At 35.7% G+C, this 15,493-nt stretch overlaps 1 protein-coding gene across 2 annotated transcripts in view; it reads left to right on the top strand.

Annotated features, from left to right (window-relative positions):
- FAF1 (Fas associated factor 1) overlaps nucleotides 1–15,493 on the top strand; it is a 175,551-nt gene that overhangs the window by 79,347 nt on the left and 80,711 nt on the right. For both annotated transcript variants that reach the window (XM_074598544.1, XM_074598545.1), the window contains one exon: nucleotides 9,303–9,389. In XM_074598544.1, the coding sequence (XP_074454645.1) occupies nucleotides 9,303–9,389 (87 nt within the window). The remainder of the gene's footprint in view (nucleotides 1–9,302; nucleotides 9,390–15,493) is intronic.

Genomic DNA, 15,493 nt, shown 5'->3' with positions numbered 1-15,493 from the left:
ATGGGAAATCTAACTTCCATTCATCTACTTCTTAGTTCCTAAAATGACCGTCTATTTTACCATTTATTGATATGACCTATATATGTACTTATCATGCTTAGGCTGTTGCAAAATAACTTCTTTTGAAATGAAGATGAGGGTGTTTCCCTTCAAATAAATTTGCCTAAATTTTTCTTCTGTTCAGAACATGACAGCTGTGAAAGTGTAACAGATCTACTTCCCACTGTAAGAATCACATCAACTGTCTCTTTCACTTCAAGCAATAATTCAAACCCGAGAAATAATCTTTAAGGCCCTTACGAGTAGGGACCTGACCATATCAAAAATATTCACTATGCTATAATGCATTAAGATAACTAGTTCCTTATAAAGGAAACAACACAACCAATACAAGATACAGGAAAGTATAATACAGACTTTTTGCTGAAGAGTTCACGTGCTAATTCCCGACAAAGGAAGAGGAACAGATTGAAAGACAGGAGCTGCAAAATTGCACTTGTTTATGCACTACTCTGAATGTAGGCACATGTGATACGGACAAGTTGGGATCAAGCCTGTGTAACAGGCATGCAGATTTTTTCTTACTTTTTAACTTTTGTTCCTGTTTTACCAGTACCCAGTAGTGGCAGTAGCTTTTGGTCCTGGCTCTGGTAGGTCTGAGAGATGCTGGGATGCACAGAAAGTGTATTTAGTAGTTTAAATTGTGTTTTCAGACCAATTTTAAATAGCTTGAATTGAATTTACTGCTCTCAGTCATGTCCTTAACTTTATGATCAGTAAGTGTCAAGGTATATTTTTCTCCAAGTTACTGATTTAATCACTGAGATAATTTATTAGGATTATCTATTAAGTCTGCTAAGTACGCAATCCATATGAAATTGCTTGTCCCTTGACTCCCCATCATCTCTTTCATCAGGTTAGCCCAGATCCAAACTGTTACCCTGGTGCAGTCTTCTGATGCATTTAGTTGACCAGCTGTTTCAACTAATTGTTTTCATATGCCTTTTTTTAGCTCCAAAGATCATCAGACTGATCTTAACAATTATGCTTTTCTAATTTGCGGTGTCTCTCTAATCTTTCCTGGCCTCTTCCTAGAGATATCCTAATTCAGCCTGCGTATTCTTTATTATAGCTGTGTAACTTTTAGCTCTGACACAGCTTTGTGTACTACTGCAGCAGAGTCCACAATAACCCTCTTGATTTCACATAATTTTCCTACCATGCTTTGTGAAGCACTCTGAAATCTGCTGCAAGGTGGTAACTAAAACTAACATTTTTCTATGGTAAAACTAAGGTCTAACTTTTCCTGCCAGATGCAGGATCTTGCATGAGTATGGACCTCCAGAGTTTCTCCACTATTTTTAAAGGGGTCTTAAAATGTTGATTTTTAATGGAAATAAAATACCTGATGTTTGGCAATTTATCAATGTTTTAGGACATAAAAGCAGTGGAATTGGGATGATAGCATTAACAGTTCGTTTTGGTAATTTTTCTGGTTTTTATAGCAAATTAATATCCTCCCTCGGGGGCAACAACATTAGAAACTGTATTTACCCTTTCTTTGGCAATTGGGTGCTTTGTCAAAAGAGTAGCTGCCTCTTGATAGTGACCTGGTAATAGATGGCTTAATAGCCGTTGCCTGTTGTCTTCCATAATGTGCATAGAGGTCAGCTAAAAGTTTCCATTGAGCGAGCAGTGCTTCATTTTGCTTACTAATAAGTATATTTTCTCCAGTGACCATTCCTACTGAACGGAAAAATAAACTAGGACTTCAGAATGTATCTTTTCTGTGTCAGTGCACTGTATGTAGGACAAACGAAGAAAAGTATTATCATCAGTTTTGTTTTGTTAGCAGAAGTCTTTAAGGCATTTTCAAATAAATTTGTAAAATTGTTTTGGCAGTAAGTCTTTGTTGTTTGATCTCTTCTAACCCTAATCACATCTTCCTTTCAATCTCTAACGTCACAGCTAGCTCGCACTCCAATTCTTTCATACCCTTTCAAACTCATGCTCGTGTGCTGCTAAAATGATTTTTTTCTGTTTTTTTTTTTTTTTTAAATACTCGTGTCTCTTGCCTCAATTTCTTAAGAATGTGTTTTCCCTTCTTCTATAGGAATTTGTTTCTTCTTTTAACCTTCTATTAAAAAATTCAAAGGGTCATGCGGTTTTGAGTTCAGAGGGGATTATCACAATTAGGTCTCCTAGGCACTACAAGCAATGAATAATAATAATAATAATAATGTAGGCTGAACCTTTGCGCAGTGCGGGCCATATAGCAGCGATCAGTAGCTTCTGCATCAAGTTCAGAAGGTTGTAACTTGCATTTAGCAATAACACTGTTCTAGAAGGATAGCTGACTTCAGGTATTTAAATATGGAGATCAGCAAAGAGGTTTCTTTATTCCACGGAACTAAAATGTGCATGTATGCTGGCAGAAACTGAGGCACTGAGAAACAAAACAATATTTTAAAGACAGTGAAACAGTTGTATATAATTTGAATATAGTGAATAATATAGTGAATATACTTCACATTTGCCACTTGTTGCAGCCCAGGAAAAGACCAGATCCAAAGCAGTGGCAAAAAGTAGTATTTGGTAGCTCGAAGAGAGCTCAGATTGATTCTCAAGCCTCAAACCAGGCTGGGCAGACAGCTGAGGTTGGGAAAATATCTTGCTAAATCTTTGAGGGCACATCCGATGTACTCAGAACATTCCTCTTTTTAGATTATATTATAGATGTATGTGTATATGTATTGCATGAGGCAATCAGAAGTTCACATGTCAGAAGATTCAGCAAAGTTTAAATGAATCCTTGCTCCGATTTTCTGTTTCAAAATTTACAGGTTTTAACCACAAAAATACACTAGTATGACACAGTGGATCATTTTATTGCAAGTCATGGTGTTAAGATACTAACTTAGCAGAGACCCAATAAAAAAAGGTCAAATGGCATCCAAGATGAGTTGGTTCAAGAATGAGATGGAGGATAATGAAGTATTAATAATTGTGAAATCTACGACAGTAATTTATTCACAATGTTGTTCTTTCTGTTGCTGAAAGGAAACTGCAGAATGCTTCTTTTCAAGTATTCAGAAAATTTCATTAAATTTAAATGTACTATTAGGTCAAAGTCATCTGGTGATACCTAAAGTAGGTGTGCTTATGATAGCAGCTTCTACTTGAGAAAAACTTCTAAATTTATTTGAATAAGTGTTAGGGCTCAGAAATATAATTCAATGTGAATATAAAGTGAGTACATAATCTTCCTGAAGTTTCTTTCTCTCAACTGTAGAACAAGAAGACAGAAGTAGCCAACTAGCTTTGAAAGAAAAATCAGTTTATTTTTTCAATTTAGGACGTTTAAAGTTTGCCAATAGTATTTCACATAAGTAATGAGGGCTATCTGTAGTCCTCAAGAATTTGCATCAGTAAAATGGAGTTAACATTTTTGTTTTGGATTTTGTTTGATGCCTCACTGTGATGGATGTGAATCTGGAGGAACGAGGCTGTAAGTGCTTAGCTGGGAGTAAGGAATCCATCTGCCTTTCTGGAAGTGGTACTTGGGAGCGTCCTCATATCTAGTATCTTGTTTTCCTAAATGAGATGGGTTTTACTAAAATAATATGGTGAATCATCTCTCTCTTCTGTTTGTTGTCTGTTTATGGATTCTTTCTCCTGAATATTTTCTTCCCTGCCGCATTTTAAAATACATAACAGCAAAATAATACATTCATTTTGCATTTACTAATTCAGTCACTTAATATTGCTTAGTTGCTACCTGTTTCTCCTCACCTCATCAATGAAATTGTAAATAGTATGGATTACTTATTTTAAAGTATTCATTTAATCCCTATATATGAAGTTCTTACTCCACCGTTCCAATGATTTCAGAATTCATGGACCTCAATCTCTTTTCCAGGTATGGAATTTAAACAATTGGAAACATCAAAAAATGTATATGCCGGGCTTTGCTTAGGGTTTAACGTGACTTAATCTTCTTTGTTTGAACTCTTAACAGCAAAATGTCACAAAAATCACACATTATTTTCCAGACCTAAGTTAATTTCAGTGGTTTTATAATCAGTTCAACCAGTTTTCTAACAAAGATGTTGACACAATATTTACTGAGTACTGCCGTACAAGACAACCCATTTTAAACAGTAGTTTAAACTGGGTTTATTTTGGTTCAAACGCTGTCCTATAAACTCTAAAGTGAAAGTTGGACGCATTAGTGGCTTTTCTGTACATAAAGTGTGTTTAATGGCAGGAAAGCGGCATACGCCAACACTTCTCTATGCTTAGAAACTTGGTAGATTCTGTCCCCGCTTCCCATGCGTTACCGCCAGATTCCCCATGCTCTTTGCTGTCTGTCGGTGGAGTTTTGCCTAGCAGAGGTGTTAAAGGTAAATTTCCTCTGTAATCCTGAAGACTATCGCTTCAGCTGGTTTTGCCTCCTTTCTTTCCATCCTTCTTCACCAAAATGTTTTTGCTTACTTTGCGTTTCTTTCTGGCATTGCCCCATCCGTATCATTGCTTGTGCTCTGAAAATTGTGCTTACTTGTCTTGGCTGCTTCTGTTACAATGTCAAAGTCAAGATTCTGGCTTTACTATCAGTGCCCCATGCAACCTTGCTCTGTCTGCATCTGATCTCATTTCCCTGCGCCCCCCAACTCACATTCCACATTCCTCACAGTCCTCTGACTTTATTGCTCCTTTTGTCTGCCTTTCATGCGCTCATTTTTGCACTGTCTTTCATGCTGCCTATGTGCCTGGAACAGTCTTTAGCATCTCAGCCAATTTACAGCTTTGCATAAATTATATTTAATAATAAGACTAACAAAAGTTCATTATCCACATTATTTCAATTAACTTTGTACCTGCGTAAGTGGAAAACAGCCTGAGGGAAACTACTGTTAAACTTTGTTGTGATTTGTTGTGATGCAAAGATACAGATTCGGGCATGACAGTTCTTTTGTGATTCAGCATAATATTTAATTTTTTAACAATTTGGTAGGTGTTAGGTTGATTTTATTTTTTTTATAGTAGATTTCAGATTTTTCTAATTCATAAATAAGAAAATAGCTACTTATTCCTGGCAAGCGAAACCACCAGAGGGTCGTCATCATCACAGTACCTGCTACAGGCTTCTTGCCCTGTGGTGTATTTTACTTCATTTTATCCATACTGATACGGATGTGGAAGGGCTTTGAATGTTGGATTAACTTCATATCTACAAAAAAGTGTATCTTTTGCGTTTAACCTTCCTATTAAAGCAACATACTCATCTGCTTAAAAAAACAGCAAAAGATAATAACGTAAGACTGCCTATATCTGGGAAGTTTTCTCAGTGTTTTGGCTACTTTGACGTGGGGGTTTTCCTAAAATATTAAAAGTTGTTTAATATTTTAATGCCCTTCTAACACCAGTGAAAATGAGCTGAAGGTAAAACATCATGTGCTTCTCCAGCATCAGTGTATAGCTGCAAGGCAGGGCATTCTGCAGGAGCTATATATAATTTTCCAAGTTAAGTTGCACCTGAAATATATGGGGGGTTTCTTTTAGTTTAAATGGTTGTATTGATACTGTTCACAGCTGAGTTGTGGAACCAAATAGACGTGCCTTTAATTTGTTTTTGAATGATCTCGTATATTCTGGAGATTATAATCTGAAGGGTGGCTGCCATAGTAATGTGCCAGTCCCGATGGCATCTGAACGTTCTGAAAGGAAATTCTGGGCTGCAGAAAGACAATGCCACCAATTAGTATTTCAAACTGATCAAAGGTGGGGGACCAAAAAGTTTGCCAATAAATGTAGCTCGGTGGATGGCACTAGAAGCTAGAGTTTGCTTTACACACAGTTAGAAAGATTTCAGTCCTCCTGTCAATAGCATGTGAATTTATAAATAAAAGCCTTAAAACAGACTTCATCCATTTACTGTGCTAACTTTTTTCAGTTGCATGAATACGGCGGAAGATTTTTATTTCAGTGGCCTAGTGAAGAAAAAGGTTGTGGTTCTGCTTTATACAAATCTTTAGAACTTTTCCCTCCTTACCGAATTTTTAACTTTAAACTGAAATTAAGTCACTCAATGAAGAAAAAGGGGGTTTCTATATTTGATGGGATATTCCTAGTCTCCAAAACTTTTGCAGTCTGCTTTCTTAGTACTATTTTAATTATCAAACAAACCTAAAGTTAAATAGTTATTTAAAAGCAAGCTTATTTTATCTTAAATAATTGATTGTGGCTTGCTGTTTGGAAGAGGACTACTTTGGCATGAATTTCAAATCCCGTTAAGATCATAACTCAAGCAGTTTGTTTAATCAAACATTACTCTAATAAGTCTTACGTGGTCCCCTACCCGACCAGGCCTGTCTGTAACAACTAGTTTATTCTGCGACGAGTTGCTCAACAGATGTCATTCTGGTAGAATAATGCAGCAGAATACTTGTGCGTTGGCTAAAATTACTTCAACTTTGATCACTTTTGTCCAGCACATCAGTCTGGCATTGTGCTTTATACCAACATAACACTTTACCCCGAGCATGCCTTTCAAGCTTAGAATAGCAGAGGAATGTTATTGAATTCAGTGCAGTTACAGATGAGTTAATGAAAGAAGGGAAATACTGTTTTTTTCATAATGCCTTTCTGTTGTACTTTGGAATTAAAAGAGAATTTGAGGAATGTGACTTCTGAGTTCTTTATTTTTACTTCTGGAGGCTTTCTGAAAACAATCTTATGTAGTTGTATTGATCCCACGTTTCTGTAAATAAGTTTCACTCGTTATTTGAAAATAGCCCATTCAGGAGTTTTACATTGTAAGAATAATATTAATGAGACTACTTTGATGTGTAATTGGGGAATAGTTATCTCCCAGGGACAGTTTATCTCAGTATTTAATGCAAGAAAACTAAAATAGCAAAAAACCCCTGTTCTTGTGATCACAGATCAGTATTGTTACATTTTGATGGGCTGTTGTGGGGTCAGTACAGAGTAATGACATCTCTTTACCTTGATACTCCTGCGAAAGGAATACTGCACAGCAGGCTACCTGCTGCTTAACAAGCAGGGAAGAAAGGCTGTTTGTTTTGAACAGGAGGAATGAGATCATGTACCAAGTTCTATAGAGTTCGGGCTTCCATAATTCTGTTTTCACAGGTGCGTGTATGTATAAATAGAATAGACCATATATGTGTGTATTTGAAATGTATTTAAAGAAGTTTTTAATAGTTCAGGTATTTTTTAAAGAATGATGACATGCTTTAAATATGAGGAAGCACTAATATGACGTGCACCTTAATTCCTAATAAATACTTCGGTATTCTGTGTCTAAAATAAATGTTCTTGGTTTAGTTTTTAAATTAAAATTGTAAAAACTCTAAAATTGTAAAATCTTCTAGTTGAAAGGTAGTTACCAGAACGATCTCCCTGCAAAAGCTCCTGAACAAAACCAATATTAACATAGAGGTTATCGGGTATACGTGTAACTTCCCAGTTGAACAAAAAAAGGAGAGAGATCTCAGTGATTCTAAAACATACAATGAATGTAAAGCTGAGCTGAAAATCCAACCCAGATGCATTTATGATACTGGAATGTCCAGGTAGGGCACCAAAACGGTCTGACTTTCATCCTTCAGTGAGATGTAGACTCAAGAGTTGTAAGTAATGTACCTTGCTGTTGTATAACAAATTGAAGCCAGTTTTCCACTCACCTGTGCAGAATATTTACTTTATTTTTTTACTTTTTTTTTGTTAACCATTTTTCTGTTCAGAGAAAGTTGTTAACTTGAGGTAAGTGTGCTAGACTGCAAGCAAGGTGCTAGCTCAAAGACCTTTTCTGCTGATAGCTATATGTAATTTTTTTTCAGTTCACAGAATTATTAGCAACGCTCCCAGCAGAAGTTAGAATACAATGAATTGTTGGTTCTTTCCAGTTGACAGGTGAACAAATGAAAAGCTAAAGAAGGCATTAGAAGATCGGTTTTGGAGTAGTCTTAGCATTTGCTTAAGTAAAATCTTACTCATCTGCCCTAATATTTTTTTGGTTTAATGAGTCAAGCACTTGACTACTGTGTCTTAGCGTTAAACTCTACAGCCCTCTTAGAGCTGGGAACAGGACACAGAACTTCTGACTTCCTCAGATATTCTGCCTAGCGAATGGTCACGTAGAATATTAGTAAAATGTATCAAACCTTACTTTTATCTATTTGAGACTGTTTTGGTTTGGTTTTTTTTTTTCCTGGGTGTAATATAGGTTGTTGAGATCTGTACTTGGAAACTAAAATAGCCGTGTGAAGATATTGCATTGCTTGCCGTAAGCCTTTAATTGTTCACAGTTCTCTCCAGCTGGGCAACTTCTACGTCTGATTGTTGCCTGTGCAATATTTACATCCAGGTATAAGATATTATTCAGATTTTGTGATACCACTCTCTATCCTAAGTACAAAAATACATCTTTTTGTGGTTTAAATAATTGCTTATCACAAAACTTAGATAAAACATGTCAGTTCTTTTATTTGTGTCAATGTTTTTGTGGAAAGAGTTTTGTTAACTCTTGTATTTTGCAGCATTCTTCCTGTATTTGAAACTTTCAACTCTTTCTACTTTTCCCCCTCCCTTCCTCCTGACAACCATAATGTGAGATGATTAATGGTAGTGACTTGTATTTTAATAGCATGAGAAAAGAGTTGGTGTAAAAATTACTTTATTTGCATATTGTTAATGAATGTTTGAACTGTGTTGTCTTCATTGGAAATGTGCTTATTAATTCCTATTTTCATGTTTAATATACACACTTTTATTTATGGATCCCATTTGATAAACTTCTGCAAAACAAGTTGTATTTCTTATTACATTAGATGTAGCATGAACCTAAAATTTTCCCATGAAACAGAATACATTAACTAGCAAAACTTGTAACAGAATTTTTATTACCTTCTTCATCCCCTCAGTTTGTTCATTACTTTGTAATACTTTTTACTGTGAAAACTTATATTCTTAATTGCTTTACACATTTGTGATACTTCAGTAGTAATGAACCATTATGAATGATATATTATATAGGTTATTTTTTTTTTCTTTAATGTAGTTTGTTCAATTGCTTTTGGGAGCACTGAAATTCGGCAGTACTGTATGTAAACCTCTGGAACAGATCTAGATCTTTGAGTGTTGGAGGAACCTGGCTTACAATAATTGGAAAAAAAGAAAATAATAAGCTGTGGATTATGATGAAAATAAGGGAATTTTCTCATAAGCTTTTGTTAGTACAAGTTCTGATTTTTAATTTTTAAAAATTTTTTTACCAGGTAAAGCGGAATGTGTATGACCTAACTAGTATCCCTGTCCGTCACCAGTTGTGGGAAGGCTGGCCGCCTTCTGCCACAGACGACTCGGTAAGTAGCTTTGGTTCTCATTTAATTTCTTCCTACAAATAGCTGATTTTACTTGGATTTTTTGTTTAGAATCATCACCAAATAGCTTTTATTGTCCCATATGCAGTAACTTAGCACAGCATAATAATTCATAATCATAACACATAACTTAGAGCCCTATCTTGAAAGATGCAAATACTGAAGTGTTGGCTTGCTGAGCACATTTCTATATTCGTGTGTGTCAAATTCAGCTTATGTTTTAGACTAGGAGGAGCAAAGCTGTGCAACATTTTGGAAGCTGAGGAGGTCTGTTGTAGTGATTGAACGTCAGGAAAGAGCCCCCTTTTTCACACGTGTTCTGAGTGCTTATCTAGACATTTTCCTCAGTTGTGTCCGTCAGATCACTGGTATTCTTAAGCCCGTGTCTGGCTTTAAGCAGGAGGTTTTGCTATTGAAATCAGTGGAGAGCTTCACTTGCTTTTAGAGGATCTGCCTTGGTTCTTGCTGGGCCAGTAAGAATGTATGGACGTTGCAAGATTACATTTTGAAATAGTAAATAATATGTATACAGTACAACATCTATTCCATTTTCAAATGTATTTTGCAGGTTTTAGAATTACCATTATTTAGAAATGGAAGGAAATCTTACCTGAAATCAATACATACCCTTGGTAACAGAATCATCTGTGTGTGAATTTCTTACAAATCATGAAATCGTGGGACTGCAGAATTCCCTTAAATATTAGACTTGATTCCTTGTATGGTTGTCCCTACAGTGTGTTTTACAGCAAGTCTTTCAGTTTTGCTCACATAATTTTCTTCTTGTGTTATGTTCCCAATGTCAGCTAGTAAGGTCTGCCTTTCTTTAAAAAAAACAAAAAAAAAAAAACAAAAAAAACAAACCAAAAACAAAGAACCCCCCCAAAAACCCAAAACAAAAAAACCCCAAACAAGCTGACATAATTATGTAGCTATGTTGTATGTAGAGTGTGTGATCTGAGAAAAATGTAGAAAAATTAAATATTTCTATTTTTATAAAATTCATTTAAACTAGGGGTTGAACTTGAGTATTCTGCAAAGGGAAAATGGAACTGGCGTTTGCTTTCTCTACATATTAGCATTATCTTCAATGCATGACTTCCCTGTCCATTTCTACTGTTTTCTTGTAAAGGGAGAATTGCTGTTTGTCTGATAAGACTGCTGGTTTTTTGTTCTGGGTAAAGGATTTATGCCAATCAAAAAAAAAAAAAACCAAACCAAAGAAAAAAACCAACAAAGACTGTCTGGATTTCTAATATACTTGTAAAATATGTCTGTGGTAGTGTTTGCGGAAACAGTAGTTAAGTTTGAGAGAGGTGAGTAAATCTATGTCCATGTATTCAAGAGCATATCTGAGACGATAGATGTAAGATCTGAAATAACAGCATGGTGTCATGCGGTAATTACAGTCTTTGAAATGTGGATCCATTTTAACATTTTATTAGTTTACATTAGCCCAAAAAAGAATTGGAAACTCAACACTTCTAATCCGTTTTCCCACAGCTGTTAGGTTTTCCCGTAGGTTCCCCCCCCACCCCCCGCCTCTTTCTTTTGAATAGGATACCTCACATATGTAAAACTCATAAATCTGTTTTAAGTCTGTTTTTACAAGTGACATTGTTGCAGGTGAATTTTTTCCCCTTTTCATCTTTAATGAAAACGGTGAATGTTGAGTCATCTGCTCCAAAGGAGGAGAGTCCTCAAAGCTCACGGCTCGAGTCTGGTGCAGCTGAGACTTGTCAGCTGTGTAAACAGATTTGAATGTGTTACCAACAAAAATATAATTAATTTCTGTCTAAAATTAGAGGCCATAGCTTACTATTTATAAAGATTTAATGTTAGCAATGACTATCTGTGGTTCTGTAGTCTGAACACTTTTTCCTTTGCGAATCAGAAATATTCAGTAATAATTGCTTTAGCAATTAGCGGTGATGTCTTTAGTTCAGCGGCAAATTTTTAAAAACACTTTTTCCGTCATGAGTTTTTCACTTGCTGTATCGTATAGTGTTCTGTTGCAATTAAAGAGTTAAAGAAAGACTTGATTAAAATACTTTTTCATTTACATGTTATGCAGCATAAGAAATACTTTGTAATACCACAGGAGGTTTTTTCGGTGCAGTTCTCGTTAACCTTTGGCTTAGCAAACAGGACAACTAAATAGACTTCGCATAATTGGATTCCTGTATCATCTTGAGTCTCTTATGCACCTGACAGACTACAGTCTTCTGACATTATCAGGAAATTTAGTGGAGTCAATAGTCATTTAAAACATTGTTGCTTCATCTCCCTTCAGAGTTAAGATATGTTCTCTGCTTGTACTGTCTAATGAAATATGGGATACTGTATGAATTGTCAATAACTCTTTCAGATCCTTTTGCACACTTTCACCAGGGAAATGTGTATCAAAACCTCCACACGCAGGAGAATGTTTTCATGCTGTGACAGTTCGATTGTGGGAAACAAGGCGTACGTGGTCTGTGGAAATCTCATTTCACCATTCAGCAAGGGCATATTTTTAGCTTTTATTGTGCCTGAACAATTTTAACATCATGAATTCTATCTGTTCTGCTCATTAAAGTTCAAAGAAAGTAAATGTATGAGTTTTAAATCATTATTTTTTCTTTAACGAGTTTACTTAAGTGAAACTTCAATTATACTAAAGGCTTTATTTATTTATTTTGGGGTATATAACATCAACTGCTATAATGAAGTCTTAAAAATTATCCTAGAAAACTAAAAGATAGTTGTAATTTGATTTAAATAGATTCACAGTTTGTTCTCAATTTTTATTTTGGATTTTGTAACAACCTTATCATTACTGAGCTTGTAAAATGAAAACCAAGCTAGAATAATTTACTATAATTTCTGAAATGTGTTCCATTTGTCTTTGCTATATTGACTGAACTTCTGAATTTTCACTGGTAATTACTTCTGTTGCCAAGTGGAATGAACAACCTTCAAATATGTGTATTTGAATAGGTGGTATTTTAGTTACAGTTTTTGCATTATTTTATTTATGTAACTACAGATGACTTTTTTGATATTAGCTTTACATGTGTATGTTTGAGGTAAAACTCTTTTCCCTGTGAGGTTGCTGGTTTTCGATTTATTTAGGTAGGATGAATTTTTGTCCCTGATGTTTCTGTTGATTTTTGGTAGTGTAGAACAGCAATACCCAATATGAGAAGAAGGAGAGAGCTTGCTTTTGTGCTGCTTTTGTTCTCGGTATTTAAGCTAAAACTTTTTTCTTAGTTGGTTCATTTTTTTAAGTCATTTCAGCATCTCAATGAGAAATGCCTGCTTCTTCATAAGTAAGAACAATGAGCTTGTCAAAACGGGATATATTTCTGCATGAAAATGATGTAAAAGTTTTAGAATGAGGTTTGAGGAGGGAAAGGGGAGAGAGACAGAGGATGAAGTGTCCGGTGTTGTAACTGTACCCTCACATGCAGATGCCATACAGAGGAACTCAGCATCCGTCCTTCCACCTACTGCCACTAACGCTTTGTTTCCCTAAACGCTACAGTTGGTCAAGACCTTGTATCCTCATTCCAGGACAAGTAACTACTTCCTCGTTGTATAGATAAGCCATTGGATATTAGTTTAGGCAGAAGCAGGTCTATACTGACAAGTTACTCGTCTGCACTGTGGAAGAATCACATTTCAGATGTGATGTGTGCAGCCGCTAACGTGTTGACGTTCTGCATCATGCCTTGTGAACATGACCACCTTCAGTTCTGCGACGGCTGTAGCAGATGTGGTTGACGTTTCTTAGCTGAATTTAATAAAGACTTCTAGGTTATAAAAAAAAATTCTCAAATGCTTAGGTATGATCTAATTAGCACTGCTGTTATACTTAGCTATTTCATTGCTAAGTACGAAGCAGTCTGCGCAGATAGAAATTAAGAATGCTGATAAATAGTCTTCTGGTACAAAGTCAAACCATTTGTGACGCTTTTTGGCTGATCTCCAGATTTTTGCAGAGGTTGAGTATTAAGCATCTGAGTAATTAGTATTTGGGCATATATATTTCTTTCCCTTTCTGGGTCTTACAATTCTGAACAGAAAGTTCATTACCGCATGCTGTCATTGTGATATGAAAACAAGTTGTGAGGTTTACATACACTGGCTGCTTAATTGTAATGGATGCCATGTCTGCACCTACTGGATCGCTTGCAATTTTCCCCTTGCAACTGATATGACTAAAGAGTGAATAGTCCTGACAAAGACAGTGTCTATTAATCAGAAGCGTAAAATTGACTATATTTAAATTAAAATACATGCATCACTAGAAAATACTCAACTATTTTTTTCTGTGTAAAAATATCATAATTATAATTTGGATTGTTAATTACTTTGTATGTTAGTTACCTTCTGTGGTTTTCAGCCGTCACTTGCAGTAGAGTAGTAGAGTGGATCTGGCAGCATCCTTGTAATTTAGATACAAGAATACTTGCAGTCTGTTTTGTTATGTGGGTTCAGGAATATGGTAAAGTTTCAATTTAACATTTATACTGTAATCCCAATTTAGTAGTGAAAATCGTTAGATAGTACCCAGTTGAAGTTCATGGTAATGTATGAAGCAGGACATTCATCATCATTAAGAAATAGAAAAGTAACTAAGTGATTTAATAAACAGTTCCTAAATGTTTTTATTTTAGATAACCTTCTGACTTTGATTTATGGCTTGCTTGGTTGTTTTTATGTGGATGAAAGTATGAGGAATTATCATGTTCTTTCCCCAGAATAAACAAGGAGGTTACAGTTGTTCCTTCACAATTTTTTTCACCCCACCCCCTTGCCTATTTTCTACTTATAAAAATTAAGATAAACTGATTTAAATTATTTTGTTTATGTAAAAATTACCATGTCAGGGATTGTTTTGTGTTATGTTTGCACTTTTTTGTTACAAGAGAATTTATTTAGGAGTGTCTCATTTTAAAACATCAAATAACTCAGTTGAAGTGATCTACAGCTATCATGTTGGTTTTGGGAAGACTTTATTTGCGCTCTATGTGGTAGTGAGTCTTACAGAAATGCAAGATGTGCACACTGAAAAACAAAAAACATTGTATCGTTAAATTAAAAATACAAGTCAATCCAGTAGCTATAATTTAAAAATTCACCAAGCCTCCCCCCGCAAAAAACAACCAACCAACCCCCCAAAAAACCAAAAAAAACCCAACCAAAAACCCACCCCAAAACCCACAACCTTTCAGTTTTCGGCATTCTTAACCATGTTGGGTCCTGATGGAAAAAAAGTTTGTCATGTTCTGCTCACACTTCTGCTTCTTGTGGTCCAGTTTTAACGTTGTTTTCAGTTGTTATAGATCCTCGAAATGAAGGAAATGCACTCTTTGCTTCTGTTTGATGTAAGGATATTTGGATGGCAGTAGCCATGATCTCAGAAATCTGGAAAAATTAACATCGCCTTTCTTAGTTACCATAAAAAAGGGTTCTAGTTTTTATAACTCATTTCAGGAGTGATTGAGTTGGAAATACACAGGTGTATTGGGAGTTGGTGGGGCGGTAAGAGTCTGCTTTATGACTGTTCTCGTGGGCCAGTTTATTGTCACCGATCAAATAGAAATTTCATCTTTGAGAGCAGGTGCTTCTGTTAATCTCTTATCTTTTGGGGAACGAAGAGACTTCAAAGCACTGTGTTTAGAGGGGAGTGCAGTTGACTCTACCGTGTGTATAAACAGATATTTTCATAACCACAATTTGTCTAGAGCATTGATGGTTTTGCTGAGACAATCCTCCCATCTGAAAGTACAGAGCCTTTCTTTAGAGGAGCGGGTCCACATGGAGCTTTTTTAGTGTATCATGGAGGGCTTAAGGAAAATTCCCATAAACAATGTATGAGATAAAAGGCAGGTAGTATATCCAAGCTTGAGTCCTGGGTTCCTTTTCTATCCAGGCCAGTGCTTCCACTTGCTCTTCAGAGTTGTGCCCAAACACAGAGTGTAATTAAAAGGACTTGAGTTTCCTCATTACAAGTTTAGAGCTTTCATACTGATTTCAGCATATCCCAGGTTTGCTCTGTTGTCCTCTGTTAGCTGGTGACAATGCCTTGTGTTCTACAG

Source organism: Larus michahellis, chromosome 8, assembly GCF_964199755.1.
Source record: "Larus michahellis chromosome 8, bLarMic1.1, whole genome shotgun sequence".
Taxonomy (NCBI): domain Eukaryota; kingdom Metazoa; phylum Chordata; class Aves; order Charadriiformes; family Laridae; genus Larus; species Larus michahellis.
Note: the sequence above shows the minus strand (reverse complement) of the source record. Positions and strands in the feature narration are given on the sequence as shown.